The 20,535-nt window shown below is 35.1% G+C and overlaps 2 protein-coding genes across 5 annotated transcripts in view; both read right to left on the reverse strand.

The window, feature by feature from the left end:
• LOC140938543 (histone-lysine N-methyltransferase EHMT2-like) overlaps positions 1-14,710 on the reverse strand; it is a 29,507-nt gene extending 14,797 nt beyond the window's left edge. The window contains exons 1-10 of one of the 4 annotated variants that reach the window (XM_073388027.1): positions 14,634-14,710; positions 8,939-9,371; positions 5,563-6,156; positions 4,934-4,998; positions 4,309-4,333; positions 4,121-4,154; positions 2,708-2,898; positions 2,173-2,242; positions 1,447-1,532; positions 769-875 (exon numbers count right to left, since the gene is read on the reverse strand). In XM_073388027.1, coding sequence (XP_073244128.1) covers positions 769-875; positions 1,447-1,532; positions 2,173-2,242; positions 2,708-2,898; positions 4,121-4,154; positions 4,309-4,333; positions 4,934-4,998; positions 5,563-6,156; positions 8,939-9,359 — 1,593 coding nt within the window. In that variant the 5' untranslated portion in view covers positions 9,360-9,371; positions 14,634-14,710. Of the gene's footprint in view, positions 1-768; positions 876-1,446; positions 1,533-2,172; positions 2,243-2,707; positions 2,899-4,120; positions 4,155-4,308; positions 4,334-4,933; positions 4,999-5,562; positions 6,157-8,938; positions 9,372-12,581; positions 12,709-14,633 lie in introns of those variants that run through there. The other 3 variants (XM_073388029.1, XM_073388028.1, XM_073388026.1) reach the window with 3 other exon arrangements.
• Positions 14,711-17,987: 3,277 nt separating this feature from the next.
• The window catches only part of LOC140938549 (acyl-coenzyme A synthetase ACSM3, mitochondrial-like), a 29,841-nt gene continuing 27,293 nt past the window's right edge, over positions 17,988-20,535 (reverse strand). Inside the window, exon 14 of the mRNA XM_073388036.1 lies at positions 17,988-19,062. Coding sequence (XP_073244137.1) covers positions 18,982-19,062 — 81 coding nt within the window. The 3' untranslated portion in view covers positions 17,988-18,981. The remainder of the gene's footprint in view (positions 19,063-20,535) is intronic.

Here is a 20,535-nt window from a genome sequence, read left to right on the forward strand (position 1 = left end):
CTCGAACGATGTTTCGTGTCATCGTGACACTTTTTAGGTTCAAAGAGTCTGAGAATTTCGACCGGACTCTTTGAACTTGAAAATAACGTCTCGAATACACCGAAAGGTCGTTTCATTTTATTGTCATAACCTTTTACTTGTTTTTAAAATTCAGATCTTGGGACAATTAAATTAAAGTTGCAATATGATTATTTTAAGTTTGCGTTTGCGCCTTTTCTAATGAAAAGAATACTTTTTTAATCAGGCATTATCAGAGCCGGGTGAGATTTTCAAGCAGGCGAGCAGAAGCCTACCGGCTTAAAAACGAATAACCACTTTAATATACAAGTACCAGCAAAACGTCCATCAATTTCTCTACAAGAAGTTACTTCCTCACAAAAAACAAATCTTAACAGTTTTACACTGAAACTTAAAAGACCACTGAAAATGTTCTCGTGGCATTCTATGTGCAATCACGCTTTGGATCCAAACAATCTTCAAAACACCTCCGTCCTCAAATCCTGTTTAATACGATTTTTGGCAAAAGGGAAAGACCTCTCGGAAGCTTTTCCAGTACAATTTTTCGTAGTCAAGTTTTTACGGCAGGGTTCTTGAAGCAAAGACCTCAATCACATATGTGTTGTCATCAAATCAGTAAATTAATATCAGTTACCAAAACGGGAAAACAAAGGGCTAAATTACAAAATGATCAAAATGCAGAGAGCAGGGGAGAGTTTAAGAGCCTTTTAAAAACTCTGCCGTTTGTTATTTAGTTTATCAGATATTTACCAGTCTCAGACAAGCCATGATATCAACATATCCACCACCAGCTGCCGCATGCATGGCCGTCTTTCCTTTGGCTTTAACAACTTGTTGGTTTGGATCACATCCTCCAACTACAGAGAAAAACAATACAAGAATATTCACAGGGCTTGGGGAAAATAAACTGCTGATTAATAACCAGAATTGACTTGCACGAGAAAAAACAAAATGAGCGATAAAATTGGAAGAGAGTGTGGGTGTCGTGATACTTTCAACAGTTCATTCGAAAGATTTTTATTGCCAACGGTGAAGATAAATTCCTGTTGCTCACTAACCGAGAGCGCAAGAAATACCTCCTTGTCTTTTGAGAACAAAATGATACTTGCAAACAAAGAAATCTCCATAAACCCAAAGGTAGAAATATACAAAAAAAACTGAATCACATAGAGAGTTCAGGTGCCTTTAACAACTGTCAACTGTAAGAAAAATACTCAAATTTAAACGTAGATTAGTTGAACCTGATAAGTTTCTTGGCAGATAATTTCCAGACGTACACCCCGAATAATGACTTTGAGGGTAACGATATAGCGAGAGATAGCGAGATGGAGAGGTATATAGGCTTATTGAACTTACGATCTACCTTTTTGTTCACCTTTAACTACATTGGAAAAATCAGAGTAACATAACAAACGAGAGAAAACAAACCTAACAAAGCAAGAACTTTGTGAACATTGCAGTCTTTAGCAGCTGTGTACAAATTCATCGGTGAGACTTTCAACTTCTTAAATGGTCTGGAAGAAAAAGCGAATATCGCACTATAATGTCAAATGAAAATAAAACAAAAAACACTAATATGTACCACTTCTGTACCTAAATCCATGCACGACAGTCCTTTTTTACTATATAAAGCCTTTGACTGACATACATGTATTTAAAGCCATGATGACTATTTCAGCAGCGTCTCAGAAAGCCCTCTAAACACGTTTTAAAGAAACTTTATTTGCTGTCCTTTTCAAGTTTTCCTGCCCTGCACACTATTAGGTAAAATGATACTGTGCTTGTGATAAGAAAAAAAACGACTTGGATTTTGAATGGAATCTCATATACGGATTTTCAACTTAACGTTAGTGTATTTCAGTATGTTGAGGTTTTTTTTTTTTGTTTTTTTTTTTGTATTGTTGGTGCTGTACGACTATTTGCATTCTAAGTTTACTTATTGTATTGTTCCATTATCAAAGATTCCTTTGTAAAATAACTGCAAGCCATACGAATAGGTTCTCTAGATGAACACTTTATGCTTTAAGAGCAAATTTTGTAATGTGTATTGTTTATGGAAAAAGCACTTTTTTAACCAACATCAACACCAGATGGTCACTTAATTTGTAAAAATCAAAGGTCACAGACTTGTAATGCAGAGTGACCAACACATACTTATCTATCCCATTACATTCATCCAAAATTCGTCGCAGAATCTGGGGATTAGCAAGGAGTGGGGCATCCTCTGTAAATTAAAAAAATTTAAATTATTAGCCTGGCCATTTATACCACAAATGAAAAATAACTCAAAAATGGCAATATAGCAATTTAAACTCTATTACTACAGACAAACACTGACTGCCTTACTAATCGCCACCTTGACTTCAAAGCCTCATTTGAACTCTCCTGAGGGTGTCCACTTAACAGAGCTTGGACTGTACTCAACCAGACAAGAACAATAATACAGCATTTTCAGAGCTTTACATCTGCAGTTTGTTACTGTAATGTAATTCTCAACTTCTTCTAATTTCCTTTCTTATTCCTCTCCCTCCTCAATAAGTTTTTTACTTAATGTGGACAGAGGAAATCTTTCAATTTTTCCTGCTTTAATCAATTAAAATTGGTGTTTATTGCTGTTGTCATCAGCAAAAGCAAATTTTTTGTTTTTCAGCCTCTGACTAAAATTATTTTTCCCCACATATTACCATACCTGTAATACTTGCAAATGATAATGAAGACAGGGAATCTGAAGAGGCACAACTACTGTTTCCCTCGCCAACACTGTGTCGCAAGCCATCCACAATCCTTGCTACTGAGTCTGCCACTGACTCAGAGCATATAACACTACTTGAAACATCCATTTCTATCATAGTTTGAGAGCTGCTCTCATCAGGAGAGGATCTTTCATAAACAGATTAAAAAAACTATTTATAAAACCACTACAAAATTTAAATAGTAATCCAGCACAAGAGCCTAACAGTGATTTAGTATTTTACAGTTTCCCAAAAATCTAGAATTATTATTATTACTTGTATTATTATTGTTATTGTTACTATTATTAATCTATAATCATTATTTGGATTCCCATTTGAACAACAAAAATTCAGAATTATCATAATTTGTTTGATGGATCAAAGACACTGTACAGAAGACGAAAAACACTTCTTAATGCATTGTATAGAATACGATAATCTTAGAAACTTTATTTTGATGAACAGATCACGATATAACTAAGATTAGATAATGACAATATTTCTCAAGTTATAGCCAAATATGCCCATCTAATGTTTCAAAATAAAAAGAATACAGATCTTAAACCAAAAATAATTAATTAATTAACTAATAGTATAATTATTATTGTAATAGTGTATATTGTATAATTTTGTTGTTTCTGTTCACATATTTTAAGATAATTTGTTGTAGTAGTGAATATAAAACCTTCATTGTAACTAGGACCACTACCTCCCTTTGGAGGGGGAAAGGCACAATAAAGATAAACTATACTATACTACTGTACTATACTAATAATTCATTCAGTATTTCCTTTTAATGAGTTACCATTCTCCACAAATTAATCACAAAGGATTTTGATTAAGATACAACTTATTTGTATCTGATAATAAATTTAATTTCCTTAGCTGTGAAATTCAGAATGCCTCTAGTATTGCTGTGTTCACTTTTAAACTAAAGTCCTTTTTCCTGGTATATGTATACTGTCTTTACTTCTCTTAATGCTCATGTGTACTTCTTTACTTTGTTCACTTTTTTTTTCTGCACTTTGGATTCTTTTTTCCACTTTTTCTTTTTCATTTTTGCATTTGCGCTTTAATTCTTATCTATTTTGTATCCTACTAAATGATTATTTTCTATGTTAAAAAGAAATTGATGCCTTTAGTTAAATTGTCTTGCCAATGCCAGTATTGTATTTCATAATTTAGTCATATATTTTCAAGGTGGTCCTTTTCATAAGCCTTACTGACTTCCATGGGCTCCCTTAACTCGTCCACCTGAATTAAATTGTTCAAGTATTTAATTGCAATGTGGCAAAATAATAATAAATAAAATAAAGGGTGATGCCAAATTCATACTGCTAACCTTAAGTACCTTGTCTTTTAATTCTCACCTCTTTTCTGGGTTTTCTATGCTCATTTTTGCTCCTAACAAAAATTAAGTAAAGCATAGTAAAAAAATTAATAAATAAGTCAGCCAGCATCCAAGAGGGAATGTAGCTGTCCATGAAGAATTAAAGTAAATAAAAGTAAAAAGTACTTGATGAAATCAAAACCAAAAATTCAAAAATTGTATTCATACTTTTCCTGGGTGTGTCTTGAATATTCTGTAATACAAAAAGAAAACATTTCAAGACATAAAAAGAACGTACAGTTGTTCATTTATCAGTAAACCTGCAACAACAATGGAGGGTAGAAAAACTAATTGGGCAAGGTTTCACCTTAAAAGAAATCTTTTAGAGTCCAAATTTCTCCATTAGAAGGAAAGAATTTAGTGAGCTGAATCAAAGTACTGACTAAAAGGAATAAACAAATCAAGAAGCCACTAAAAAGCTGCAGATCATGTCACTTACAAATAACTCCCAGTCAGTTACTTTTAAGAATTAAAAATTTTGAAAACTTTCTAGGCAGTACATATTAAAATTAATTTAAAATATCATTCACCAATTAGCAAACTATAAAAGATAAGGAATAAAGGTTGTTATCATTTTGAATGAAAAATACAGATTTAGAGCATGTTAACCATTTACATTACGATTTCCTAAAATCTAGTATTCTCCTTAATGCCCTGTAAATTTCCAAAACAAGGTATTTAACCAGTATCTAGAATAGTATCTACATCTATGGGGCCCTCTTACTGTATGTACATGTACATTCACAACGTCCATTATGTAACTAAAAGAGAATCTCTTTGGTCTATCACTTACGCCTTCCCCTCCGCCACTTAATTTATCACCAGCAGAAGTTGAACTTGACAGAGGTTTCCCTGCTTCTACCAATAAAACAGTAAATATTCAGCTTACATGAGAACTCTTGCTGTAAATCAAGGAAATTGGGTGTTTTTAGGCAAATTTCTAATCCCATGGCTGCAGCTGTACTCCTCTACAAGACGATGATTTTACCCCTTTTTTGCCTACTGTGATGTGACCCTGCAGGGGTGTTGAAAAGTTAACTCTGATGCCCTCCAGAGTTTACAGCATAGAACTGCAAAGTTAATACGACAGGGCTGAATGCTACTTTTGGTGCAGTGCACATGGTTAATAGGCCAAAACGGCTTCACATTGTCTTGCTAACTAGAAAATGCCTTAATGGTTCTGTACCACATTATTAAATAATTTTTTTAACTTAAATGCCTCTGCACATACAGTTTCGAACAAGCCTCTGTAATGATGTTCATTTTCAAAAAGTCAACCTACAGGTTGCCAAGAGATCCTATTATTTTGCTGGTGCAGAGGAATGTAACAGTCTTCCTTGTTAAAAAACCTGGCCTAGCACAAAATCTATCGTAGTGACCAGGCCCCAACTAAGACAGCTGTAAATACTGTGTTACAAATACCTTGATCACCAACAGAACCAGCAGCCACACTATTCTTCTCATCTTCCTCATCAGAATCAAGAACAATGGAGTCAGTTTTAGTTTTTCCTTTATCAGCATACTTTAAAGCTCGTTTACGTAGCTGGCAGCTACAAATTGTTCTCATAATAGGACGCACCTGACCATCTTCAAAATGTGCAAAGACGGTCATAATACCACCATCTGGAGCAGGGCATTGAGACTCCGAAATGTCAACAGAAGTCGGCAGCATACTATTCTGTTCATGTGCAACTGTCTGCTGGATCTGAGTATTTGTAGCAGCAGAAACAGTGGATGTTACTGAAGAACAACAAGTACTTGCTGAACATTTGACGGCACTTACAGAAGGCTGATGACTGAATGGTACAACCTTAGCAACAGAGGGGGTTTTGCCATCTGAAGTAGCACGTTTTTTATCCAAAGATACTGCCTCACCAGTTACAGAAGAGTTCAAGTTTTTCTGCTCCTGTGCTGTACTAACATTTGTTTGTTGAGAACATGAAGAGATCAAACGCGTTCCTGGCTTTATCTTGTGTGGACTTTCTGAAGTAGTATTTCCTTGTTCGTTTGTCTGACCTACAAGATATTAATAAATAATTTTTCAGGCAAACAAAGTTCCAAGGATAAAAAACAACTTTTAAAGATGAAAATAAAACAAGTATTTCCTTAATATCCATTACATGCACTTTAGTTACTTTACACCAACTATGCTAGCCAGAGTTACATGCGCAGTTAGCCATAATAATAATATTATTTTGTTATAAAGCAGCAAGATACATTATAACTGGATGTTTTGAATCTTAATTCTTATCTTTTTCTTATTTAAAGGTGACTGGATATTCATTAGCCATTTTAGATTTCAATACTGAAAAGGAAGTTCATCTGCTTATCATTTTAAGCTCAGACTGAGGGGTTCTCTAATAATTATTATTGTTAATGTACACAGTCTACGGAAATGCAGAAGAGCTGCAATAATTCAGAGCTATTACTAAGATTTCAAACAGCTGGGTATATGCAATTAGTAGACCACCAAATGAAAAGCTGGTAAGTTCTTTTAGTTCTCTTTTTGTTTTCTTTCCTATGTAAGAGGCCAGGGTCACCCTGACCGTAGCCAGCGGAAAATATATCCCCAGATTCAGCCCTTTGTGACATCCCAAATGATTATGCAAAAAAAAAAACAACTTTTACAGTTGTTTCCTTTGGAGAATAATTTGCTATTTATTTATTTACTCATTTATTTAATTATTTATTTTAACTCCCACATATTCCCCTAAAGTGCAATTGTATTTTCATGACAATAAAATCTGAACATTCAAACCTACTAAAATATTATTTACTAATATTTAGGTTTTTTTCCTTGTTATTTGCTTCATTACATTGTTATTGTTCAAATTTTAAATGTCATTTTACAATTTAAATAACAGCGTTTAAAACAACAGACACCATCACTTGAAATTTGGTGTGTTGTTATGGTTACAAGATATAGAATGTCATCAGTGGTATAAGTTCAAGCGTTGCAGATTATGAGTCTCACTGCTTATGCAAGCGAGACTTAAAAAGTAGATTTTCAAAAAAAAAGGGGGTTGTGATCTGATCCAATTCTCACAAGGAAAATGGAAAAAGATATATCAAAAAGTACTAAAGTATACACAGCCTTTCTTTTTATGGGCCATGCATTTAGGAAAGAAAACATTGAAGACAGAGTAAAATTATTGGAGTCAAACGTTTTAAATTGTTGTCTTTAGATAACAACAGCCGATTTGCATAAAATAGGTCTTAAATGAGGGAATGACGTTTCAGAGAACTTAGTTCCTAGATTAATTTCCCAGCGAGGGTGGGGCCATGTCCCTCACTCCACTACCCCCCATCCCCAAGGAAAGTGTGCCTCTGGTGCATAACTTCTGCCTTACTGGCCATGAATGGTCCCTTACCTGCTGAGCTAAAATTTAGGGAGAACACTACAAAGCGGCTCTAAATGAAAAACCTACCGACTCTCCACAATGATTCTTCATTCGTAGTTCAATTGAACAATTCATAGTTTCGAAGACAAGGACAATTTCGCTGTTTACAATAAAGATTGTCAAAATTTTTTAACTCCACACAAGCAAAAGCGTATTCAAGTGTCTCCAAGAAATGTAATTTGTGCTTGTGGGAGAAATACTTTATAATTTGTAAACCAGAAGTGTCTACCCTGAACAATAGAAATGACCTAATCTAAAGTTGTAGACACACAAGGAAATTTCTACTAAAAACTGCCCTAATTTGATTATTATATTTTGTCACAAATTTGACATGACCTTTGTAGGCATCACTTAATTAATGGTATGAGGTGCCATGCACCATATGCCGTGCACCACACCTGGTATTTATTGCTCTGTTTTCTCTATATCTTTGATTGTAACCCTTACTTCGGGCAGCTGCCTGATGATTGTTTCACAAGAAGCATGAAACTCTGAGTAGCAATAAAAGTTCAAGACTTAATCCAGTTCCATCAGTCTACTTATAATTTAATTTTTAAATATTTATTTGTTTTTAATAGCGGCTGTTATAATTTACTTCAGGGCTTCTGTTTTCTCAATTTAATGGCGATAATAAGTTTAATTAATAAATTAAGATTATTACATTAAATTATAATGGTCCTGAGATTTTCCATAGCTACACCTCGCCTTGAAGGGTATAAGTCAAGACAATGAAAATTAATTTATCATTGGTTTGACTTCTGTTCTATATATGAACTACATTAACTCTAGTAAATTACTACTGTCTGTATCACTTTACAACTGTATTCAGTGCAATAATTATACTGAATTAAATCACCAGAATTAAAATTAACTAGCCCAACATACTATGCTGCCTGTTTCTTATACAAACGTTAACACACTATTACATTATGCATACATTACAAAGGATGCAACACTGAAAGAATTCCACAAGTTTTATTTACAACACACATTACTTTATACTGGGCTGCCTGTGCTCCAATTGTGGGAGATTTTGTCCTCCTATCTTCATAACTGTGTAATAAACACAATCTTGCAATAATAATTTCAACATAATGACAGGGCTAAAAAGGCACAGTCTCAACACAAAAAAATAACAAGGACTAAAATCTAAACAAAGTACTGGTTATCACATTATTTACATGCACTTTTTGCGCAATGATCAAAATCCAATTAGGTGCAAATACATGTAACTAAAGAAACATAATCAGGTGAGGAATGTGGAGTTCTATAATTAGCCAGTTAAAAATTAATCGCAATGATAAGAATGGTAAAATCAAAACGAAACAAAATAAATGATAAATAATTGAGATATCTGTGCCCTTCTGCCCTGCCATCACTATATGTTCATACAAGACCTGTGGAGTAGGAACTGGCTATTCCCATATGCTTGGGGTGCAGCCTGGGGTAGGGCCCATATCTTGCTGCTCTATAAGAGGGCCATCTAAAATTTCTCTCTCTTTGTTCAGAGTAATAGTTGGTTGGTGGGCGTGGTACCCCATAATGCATTGATCTACCTTGGAACCATGAAAGTCTTGGCTGTGGCCCCGGGTATCTCGGATAAAAGGGTGTTTTATTAGTACTGACTGAACTATGCTCTGGTGGGTGATGGAACATGCCTCTGGTTAGTGAACGCTGAGATCCTAATCCTCTGTGCACACTTGAATACCGACCATTCCATGCCCCAGTTTGTCCATTTGGCAACGGTTGGTTTCTCCCACGATGTGCACCTACGGGAGGGGTGTAAGGATGGTAACGACGATGACCATGAAAATCCATTGTTTTCAAAACCTGCATGAAGTATAAATAATTAACAGTTTTCCACTTGCTTCAAACCATAGCCTGAGAAAACAGCCAACATTTTGTGACGCCACTACTGGTTTTCCCACAAACTGATGTCTCAGAAATGAGCACAGATACTCCATACTCGTGATTTGGGTAGTGCTTCTGATTGGTCATGCCCTGTGGGAAATTTGCTTCAGCCGAACAGAGGCACTACCCAGATCTGGGTAGTGACGCATTGTCAGTATGGAATTTCTACGCTTGTTTCTCAAGATGTCATTTCGCTGGCAAACCAGTGGTGGTTATTTCGAGATGTTGGGTGTTTTCTAAGGCTATAAACCTTGGAATTCAGAAAACAAAAAGTCAGGCAGAATATATATCACATCAATCTCATGCAATTCATGATAACTGTATCTGATTTATATCAAGGTAAGTACTTGCTTGAGACATTGAACCTTTCATTTTCTACCTTCTGTGATCCACACAAATTAATCACTACTTCACCCTGAAATCTACAGCTCTTTCTATTTGTCACAACTGGCCGGCTGGACCATTGCCGGACGAGTCAGTTAGCAAATGAAATCGGCTTATAAATTTCTAAAGGGTTTTTGCTGAAACACCATCTCCTTTGTGCATGCTATTAAAGATTTGACTGATCTGGCTGGATAGTAATGATTAAAACTTAGATTCTCATTACGACAAGAATGATCTGGCCAGTCAGTTCTAACAAGTGGAAAGCGCCGTCCTCAACTGAATTGAGGATAAAAATTTTCTGTCATGCACTAAAATAAGATAATAACCATTTGTTTATTAAAAGATCCTCACATTACACAAAATGTAGAATTACTAATAACTACTGTGAAATAAGACTTCCAATTGCTATTAAAAAAAAGGCTAGAAATATAAATTTGAAAAATTCAATGCTCATTTGCCTTGTGCAAAAGTACATTAATTTTTTAAACTTGTCTGCTTTTAAAATTAACTAAAAGGGACTTTTAACACTTATCGTTTTTGCAAACACTGTAAGTATGCACCTCTGTGGGCCTCAGCCAAAGTTACAAATTACCAAATCAACCACAATTTTCTGAACTTCTACTTCTGGAGATTTTTGTCAGAAAATTGCCAGTGCACATGACAAAGAAAAAATTCTCCATCACTGGGCCACTCTTATAGAGATAAGTTCTTGAACAATAAATTACATAAAAATTTCTGTTTAGTTATTGTAAAAAGTGCACTTTTGGGCTTGAGAACATTGTATGTATAACCCACAAAAACAATACAGAAAGGTTGAACAAACAAAACAACACAAATATTCCCCATCAAGTTATTCATTGACAGCACGTAAGCAAAAAATATTAATATCATTAGAAGCAACTGTTGTATGTTTAAGAAGCTCCAAGCATAAATTACAGCACTATTGTTTGTATGTCAGACTAACCCACAGTGATGCCAACTCTCCCGCTTTTGGCAGGAGACTTATGCTTTTTTGCCTCGTCTCCCGCTCTCCCGCTTTGGTGCATAAATCTCCTGCTTTTTACGTCCACTATAAAAATTGAATACTTAGTAACAAATAAAACAGACTTAGTTTGAGATTTAGCCCATTTTTAGCTCAAAAGTTGAATTTGCCTTATTTGCAGTACGGTTTCTGGGGCATTTTTGCATGTATTTAGTCATTGGCAAAGATTATCTCTAGTATCAAAACGGTGATTTCGAATTTTGACAGTATGTACATCATGTAAGACGTCATATAATGTCCTAAGTCACTCCCATTGGGGGCTGGGTCAATTTTTCGGGGGGGGGGATGGTTTCATTGAAATTCCGGGGGGGAGTGAAAAAAAGACAGTCTCCCGATTTTAGGTCTCCAGAGGTTGGCATCTCTGAACCCATGTATTTAATATGCAAAGTAATTAATTGGCATACATCACAATCATGTTGGGAATCCTTATGAGATTATAAGGCCAGACTACCGCTATCATTTTGACGCTAATGGGAATTCAAACACTATGTTTGAGGAGCTAAGCATGCTAGAAAGCCTCTGATGAGTCCCTTGGGAGGCAGCATTCCAGTTAATTCTTTCAAGTGGGGGGTCATGTCGACCATCTAGGGGGTCACCAAAACCATGTGCTGATATTTTTTCCTTATATTTAACTTAACACTTATACATGTACATGTGTCATCTGTCAGTTCAGAAAGCCTTCTTTTTCGGGTCATTGACCGGAGACCTATCTCTTATCTGGAGCACTGGGCACGGACAAAACATACAAGTACATATGTACAACATCAGGCTAGCCATGTAACTATGTGTTCTATCCTCTTACACTCTTTCCAAGACCTAATAATACTTGCCAGTTGCTTTCATAGCTTGCAGTTTCCTGTACAAACTACCACTCAGCTAACAAAACAAGGGTTTTTGTTTCCCCACTTAATCTTCATTAGTGTATCCACACAGTTTTAACTACTTCTTCACCAAGAAAATGTCCTCAAAAATTATTTAGATCACTGGAATTTATTCTTTAACTTTCAAAGTATGCTAAAAATAATTAATAGTCAAAGGCAGGCCAGGAATCACAACACTCAGACGTGGTTTATAAAAAAAAAAGAAAGAAAAAGAGGAAAGAATAATCATGAAATGCTCTGAATGTTAGGTGAACAGTGTTTCTTTTTTCACCATTTTGTAATGCAACAGGTCTTTTTACCATAAAAGGCCATATTTTGTCTTAAAAGACCCCTCCACGGTTTTTCCAACTCTTGACATGAACCAGTTGGCGAAAATATGCCGAGGCTGCTGAAAAGAGAGCCTAAAAAAGTGAAACTGCTTAGTTTGAGAGTGATTTGTAGAAAAAGAACAAAGATATCACCCCTCAGCATCCCAACATTTTACACACGTTTGTATGCTGGGGGGTACAAACTTACCCCTAATGTCTGTAAAATTTTAGGAGCAACACCTTCACTCACTTAAGACATAGTTCTTTTGGCTTTCGTACAGATTTTTGGATCCAGAATTCAAGAATTTTTTCAGATTTTTTTAATTTTTTTTTTCAGACTCAAGGTTATCAAATAGGTGATCAAAAGAGACCGTAAAAAAAAAAGGAACAAAGCTTTTTTCCTGGTCCACTGCAAATGTATGGGTGACATTGAATAACATTTGACCACAATGAAAAAAATTTCCATTATAAAGCACTTGTTGTAGCTTTGAAAAAGAAAATCAGGACTTTTTACCATTTTTCCAGACTTTATCTCCATTTTCCAGACTTTTCCCAGGTCTAGAAATAATTGCTGTATGAACCCTGTACTTTCAAACTTGCCAAGAATAAATGTTAAGGCACTCTTTTCAGTCTCATTAAATCCATAAAACCTTAAAAAACAAAAAATGTGGAGGGTCTATAAGCTATTACTTTAAAATAATATATACCAGTCAAAAACCAGCCATTACCGAGGTAAAAATTTGTTGGGCTGGTCAACATGACCTGCCACTGTCAAAAAAATATTTTCAGCTGTAAGTACACCCATAAGTTTACACAAATTCTAATAAATGTAAACAGACTAGTATAGACATATTACTGGTAGATACAAAGATGGAGAAATTAATGACAAAAATTTATAAAAGGCCTTCTTTTTTCAATTGCATAAGTTGTATATTTCCCTATTATTAGTCATATTGGTGTTTCTACTGTGATGAAGACCTACAAAGTGTGGCCACAGTTTTAAAGGGAAATGTAGTTTGTTAATTAACAGTTAAACCGATAATATTATTTACAATAAATGTAAAATATTAAATGTTCTATAACACTTTATGTATGATATGAGTGCTACACATGCTGTGATTGGTCGTTGCCCATGATCTATTAGAGTACAGATAAATAGGATGATGTCATGAGAAACTTGTTTTCTTTGTTTTGTTCAACATGGCACTCAATTTTGAAAATGTTTGTGAGATAATTTCAGATTAAACAAGGGAAAGACTAGTAAAAGCTTTAGCAGGGGCAACTAACAAAGACCAAAGTGAGGAAACAGAGACAAAAAGAGTTCTTGACAACTTGAAAATGCCTTAACTGCAAGAAATCTTCACAACAGTTGCCATCATGTGTCATCACTATACGAGACTCCCTGTTTTGCAAAATGTTTTTGCCATCATTCTGCTTTGAGAAAGTGAAGATGTTGAAAAACTTTTCAAAGAAACTGTATACAAGTAAGATAAAGAAGAAAAGAAGAAGCCAAGACGAAAAGTAGAGGTTGGAGCTTTAAAAAAACCTAAATCAGCACAAATCCTCGAACAGTCAAGCGTACAAAGCAGGTAAGCTTATGTGTATTGGTCTTAACACTTTTTTGGTCATTGTATAAAACAAAAGATTCCATGTTGCTGTGGGTCTGTTCAGTAATAGATCACAGAAGACGTCAAAATGTGATAAAAACATCAGTGACACACTCGATTACAGCTTGTGTGCCACTTCTTTGTTTTTACCACATTTTGACATCATCTATGATCTATTACTGAACAGACACATGGCAACATGGAATCTACTTGTTAAACAAAGATAGTATAATGGAAGTATATAAAATCGTAAGGGCTGTAATCAATTATGTTAATTTATTAATTTATGCAACTGTAACAGAAAACAATGGGCCACTGTTTACAGATACAGCTGTGGGTATGTAGGACAAACTCAGTGGTAACATATCATTCTCCTGATAAAAAATATATTGTTTTCTCAACAATTCTTCTCCCACAAAACCTTGTTTCTTTGGTGTTTGACATCTTCGTTGGAAAGATACATCTCGAAAAAAGGAGTCACTAATACTACTGTATACTATTCAACAATCGGAATGTTTAAGTCACACTAAAATGGACACTTTCGTAAAGTTTTGCCAACAAATAACTTGTAAACCCGGCTGAGATCGGCCTCCATCATGAAACCTTACGTAAAACCGATTAATCGAAGTCAGTCAAAGTCAGGTTGTAATTATTTCAAAAAGTACCAAAATAATCAGGCGATCTTCTACGAGAAGAAGGGAATTGATTCACAGCAGTTAAAGCATTTAAGGATCTACTATGCCAGTTTATAGCTCAATGGTTTCTTGACAAGAAAACGAAAGTGCATCCGCGCGATGAATGCATGCAGTTTACATGTCAACGAATACACAATGAGCTAAGCGAATGTGCGAGGGATTTTCAAAATCAAGCGTCAATAACGAGGCAAAAACACCTCTTCTGTTAATAGAATCCCTTGATCATAACACAATAAAGCCACAAAAGGCCGGAACTAAGCTTACCTCTCCGTTCGAGGACAAGATTTCTTCATGTGGTTGTTTAACGCGCGAAAAAGATGGCGCCGCGCCCGCTACACACGGGCTGCAACCGCTGTAACCCCAACTGATCCGCGGTCACTCCCACACTCCCAGTCTCACTGAATCTTTTTTGACTTAAATTTTGTGTAATGAATTTTTTTTTCTCAGATCCTATCCCCCTCACAAGAATATTTTAATTTTACTCTGAGCTTTCGTATCATTTTCCATAACATTTATATTAAAGTCAAATACAGAGAAAGAGTCAAATGGCTGCTAGTTCGGAGTGTGACATGTCAGTCATGTGATAGAGGTATGTCACGCCAGAGTACAGCACCTGACAAAATTATGAATTGATTCTAATGTATTCGTAAAGAAGACGCTTCAGTGTGCTGTAATGTTTGTGAGATTATTATACCTAGGACTACTTATTTAAGACAGCACATTTTGAGCAACTAATCATTCATGACTGGCGAATTTTGCTCTCTGTGATAAACACGAGGGGAATAACCAAGTAATCAAGTCCAAACTAAACTAACTAACCGTTTATTGACATCAAAATAATCAGATAATTCAAATAAAACAAACGCTTAATGAAAAAAATGTTTTTGTAATGATACGTCATCAGGTTGAACGGATCAAAATGGCGGACTAGCTCGGCCGGAAAACGCTACAATATTCTGATTGCAACCACGTGACAAGGCGGCCATGTTGGGTGACATGCCATACGTGTTTTCTCTTTTTCACCGGAATGTTATAAGGGAGGGGAGGGAGTCGCTTTTGTCCTTGCCAACTAACATGGCGCCTTGCACGCGCAAGCCAGTAATACATGAGTAATAGTCACAGCATGGATAATAGAAAGGCATCCAGTCTTTCTATTATCCATGGTTACATTAACATAAAAATAACGAAAGTTTGTGTACGTGATTCAAATTTGTACTTTTAGCGCTTCCCTCGGTAGCAGAAGTGGTGCACAATCCGGAATTTCTCAGTGCGCTTCGTGCAGAGCTTGCTTTGAGACTGCTATGGCAACGCAAGTGTTTACATAAGCATAAAGAAATAAAATTCTCAAAAAATCTCACCCATATGTTTTGAATGAAAGTTAAAAAACCTTTGTCTGAAATAAAGACGTCGCTTACGAGAGACTTGAAATCGGAACAATATTTGTGCGAAAGACAGCGGGAGTCAGATGACCCAAAAGAACAATCGCATTGAATCATGAGCTTAAAGTTACGACGATGAAACGTTCCTAGCCTTCAGATATGATTTAACTTTAAGGTCCTTTAAGTTAAGAACGTGAGTAATTGGATATACAAAGCAAACAAACAAGACAAAGCCAAAGCCAAGCAAACAACACTGCATGAAATATCAGAGCCCGAGTCTTTATATAGTAAAATTTATAAACAGAGAACACCATTTTTATACACCCGAACAGCGATAACCTTACCTTACTTTTAAACAGCTATGAGATGTTTCCATCATGTGAGCATGCAAAACCTGCCAGAAGGGTTAATGAAATTGTTTTGAAGATGATTCTCCCGCTCAGAATCAAGTTGTTTTCTTCTTCTTTCACAAAACCCCCATTTCACGCATTCACTCATATAACCACAACGGAAAAAGTGACGTACGGGTAATGGCGTCACAGTAAGAAGACGTTTTTAAAGCCAGCTCGCGCGACAACAAGGTAAAAGATATTCTCTCGTGGGCTGCAACTTTTGTTTCCGTATTCTGTACCTTCTCCTTTGTTTTGTTCCTATGTAAGAATTGTATGAGAAACTCGAAATATCTGCATAGAACCATATAAGTTTGTATGAGACTAAAAGTAATTAAGTGTGCACGCGCACTACAGTTTTTCTTGAGACAATAACTTGCTAGAAAGATTTTCTCTGACTTCTCTACGTCATAGCAGACCCTGAATACAAATAAAGAGCAGTAAAAATCGACGACGAAATGAAACAAAATCAGTGTCCATTGCTAATTTGTACGACTAATTTTTATTTCCTTTCTTCGTCGGGCAGCCAATAGTTAAATATGTAAACATAAGAAGCAAATTTATTCATTTACTCAAGTCAATTACACAGGTCATCAAAATAAAATTATAAATAATAAGTACAAACATGAACGGTGATATCTGGGTAACTCGATCAGTTTATAAAGAATACGGAGATTCCTTATTTTTAATAAACTAACTGAAATGAACATATATAGAGGATATTACACGGTGGCGCGAAGATATGAATTTTATTTTCGAGTGGCAAAACAATATTTTACGAACGAGCGCAGCGAGTGAGTAAAATATTGTTTTTGCCACGAGAAAATAAAATTCATATCTTTAAGCCGCCGTGTAATGTTCTTTTTATTATATAGACAAAAAGACATCGATAAAATAATAGATTAGTAATTGTGATGACTCAAATTTACATTACAGCAGTATAAGACGTTGCTTACAATAATCTTGAGTAATAACACTGAACGGAATAGGGCTCTACAATGACAAACTATACGCAAAACTTTGAAAACTGTGTAAGTAAAATTCAAAAGACGCAAGACGCCTACAAATTTCGGAGGGAAATCACTGAAATTACGTCATCGATAAACTCACGTGTGAGATTATGGAAAATAAACCACTCGGGTCCCGGATGTAGTTTTTATGAATTTTACGAGTGGTATATTTTCCAGTAAAACACTCGCGTCTATATAATAAAGATTAATAAAATACTATATATCGAAGAGTGAAAATGTCATTCTAATTAGAAGGTTTATACATTCAAATAACATCACCTATAAATGATCAGAAAGGAATAAGAAAGATTTCGGCTTTTCAAGGGAACTATAATTGTTATCGTAATTAAAAGCTGACGTTCTCAATCGTTTATCGTAATTAAGATTCGATTGTATTCGTGATTTCGATCTTTGGTTTTCTTTTCATGTATTATCAATGAGCTTGAACATAATTGTGTACTAACAAGAGCAAGGGAATTCCTGCGGCATAAAATGGTCAGATTATGATAAGTACTTTTTCTCTTGCAAGAGTGGCACCAATAAGTACACAAGTAAGTAAATTTAAGAATTAGTCGACCTACTACCTCAAAAACATGACCGCAAGAGTAAAATACCACTCGAAGGATCACGACATCTGCTATATGAAGAAAATCTGCTGTAAAAATACCCGTTTAATGCCGAAAACGGCCAAGGAGTAAGTGAAGACTAAGTATGTTAGTGGCTAGATATAATTTGAATAACAGCAATGCACAATTCTTCGAGTCTTACACGGCCTCATCCAATAATTGCAAAATGATAATAATAACAATATAATGATAATAATAATAATAATAATAATAATGGTAAATGACTATGATGATGAATAACAATGATGTTTTAAACAATGGTCTCTTCGGAGCCTACAGAGTAGCTCTACGTTTTAAAATTGACGATTAAATAAATACAATAAGTAACTAAAATTATATACTTACATGTGTATAAACCAAAACCTCGTGGTATATCAACCAAAGTAAAAAATTGTCGGAAAACTATCGTAATATCATATTATTATCATATTATTATCTTGACTGAACGATCCTGTTGTTGCATAAAAATGTGACAAAATTAAAATATTAACAATGATAAATAATAAATAATTAGTTTATGTGATGTCTTACAAGATTTTATCAACTTAATAAATGTAGATGTAGATGTAGAAAGCATCCTGGCATACTAACTATCCCGTAAGAAAGCAAAACCCACGAATAAAAACCTGTATTTTCCCAAGTTACCCTAAACAGGTTTTTACATAAATGGAAATTTGCACAAATTAAGTTTTTTCAGGTTCTTATTGTATTCAATAGAATTAGTTGTTTTTTGCCTATTGCTTACTTAAAATATTCATGGCAAGTTAGTAATTATGTAAAAATGGCCAAGATAAGAAATATTAAAACACTGATCACGTGAATTTTAAGTCTCATTCAGAACGTAACCTACAAGTACTTAATTTTGACAATAAAATTCTGTTTCACATTCCAGTCTTTTGCGGTAAACAGGGGGTCTAACTGGCAAATGTTAGCCTAACAGATTCTTAAAAACTAGGTTCTTACTTGGCGGTTTTTACTGTGTTATGTACATTTTAGTAACGTTTCCATTGTAGCAAACATATAGTGCCACTGTTGCAAGGACTATAGATCTTTGGGTTTGTCCATATCTTGTAACCATGGTAACGTTGCCCTGTAATAAGCTGCGCCTATGTTCGTCTGGTTACTATTCAAACTCTTTCCGTGCTTTGCGTGGCGTGACATGTCAATGATTCTAACAGAAGTAGATGTGTATGTATTCATCAGGCAATCTAAGACCACTCCTTTTCTCTTAATTCCACTCTTCTAATCTTACCGCTGACTGTCTTGGGTAAAGTCTCCACAAACTCAATCTGCAAAAGCAATTTAAAAACTTCAATGGGAGTGATAAACAATAAAAATATTACTGAAAATAATAATAATAATAATAATAATAATAACTAATAACAAATACATAACCTGCAAGGAAATTCTACAGTCAGAAGACTGCAGCATCCTTCTGACTAGCCTTAGCTTTGCTGTTGAAGAGGAGCCATATAAGAAAATGCAAACAAATAGTTTCATTGAAGAATCGAATTTTCATTTTTGTATTAATAAATAACTTTTTCTTGTACATTTGAGTAGCTTTACATTTTTTACTTCCTTTGAGTTCTCGTTATAAATTGTAATACCGTATTTATTCGATTAACCGCCCTGGGCGCTTATTAAATTTTTGGACCTTGAGAGTGGGCGCTTATTCGAGGTGGGCGCGTATTCGAGGCTGGGCGCTTATTAAATTTTCACCATTTTCAGCAAGAGTAGTATGTTAATTTTGCAACAATACACTAAATGGTAATAATAAAACGCGGAGATGTGACAAAGCAAGGTTTCTGTAAAATACTCTGGAGAAAACTCCGTCTTCGGGCAAGTCTCTTATTAGTTCTTATTTAAGGTTTTTTGGGAGGGAGGGACCAGAAAGGGGGTGGGCGCTTATTTAGTTTGAGTTTGAGGGGAAGGGAGGTGGGGTGGGGGTGGACGCTTATTCAAGGCTGGGCGCTTATTAAATTTTTCTGCCTTCAGGATGGGCGCTTATTCGAGGTGGGCGCTAATTCGAGGTTGGGCGCTTATTCGAATAAATACGGTAAGTATTGAAATCGGGTAACTCATGAGCTGTAAATCATCCAGTGATACAAATCCTTTTTTATTACATGAAATTATATACTTTTCTTTATTTAGCATCTAACTGACCAGTGACTGACGGACCATTTCAAAGATCGTGTGAGTCGTGTCGTGCTAAGCCGACATTAGCACTACGGATGTATGGGCGAATCTTTGTTTACATTTTTTACCTCATTAGCATATGCACTTCATTCTCTGATCAAGCGATTAAAATAAACTCTCTGAATATTGAAAGAGCATAATAACTTCAGTTAGAGTGATTTTACTTGACGTGTGAAACAGATACTAGCAACTACTGCAAAACAGCTACTAGCAAACAAAACAAGACAATCTAATTAGTGCATAAAGTGCGTAGTATTCTACTACCTATTTCACAGGTTAATTAAAATCACTCTATCTACGAAAGTTTGTGCCCGATATACCGAATAGTTTCGGAGAAATTAACTTTGAAAAACTCGAAAGTTTACAAAGATTGTATGGGTTCATTAACGTTATGCCACCTGGTAATTTCGATGGCTGCTATTTTCTTTGTTATTGCTTGCAAAAAGCTGAAAATTGCACAAATTGTTTAAATTAACCAACTCTTTCAACTTTTGAATTTAATTTGTGCATACGATGGGTAAAGTCGTATGCTAATGAGCAAAAATGTAAACAATGACGTCAGCAAA

Source organism: Porites lutea, chromosome 5 (assembly GCF_958299795.1).
Source record: "Porites lutea chromosome 5, jaPorLute2.1, whole genome shotgun sequence".
Lineage (NCBI taxonomy): Eukaryota > Metazoa > Cnidaria > Anthozoa > Scleractinia > Poritidae > Porites > Porites lutea.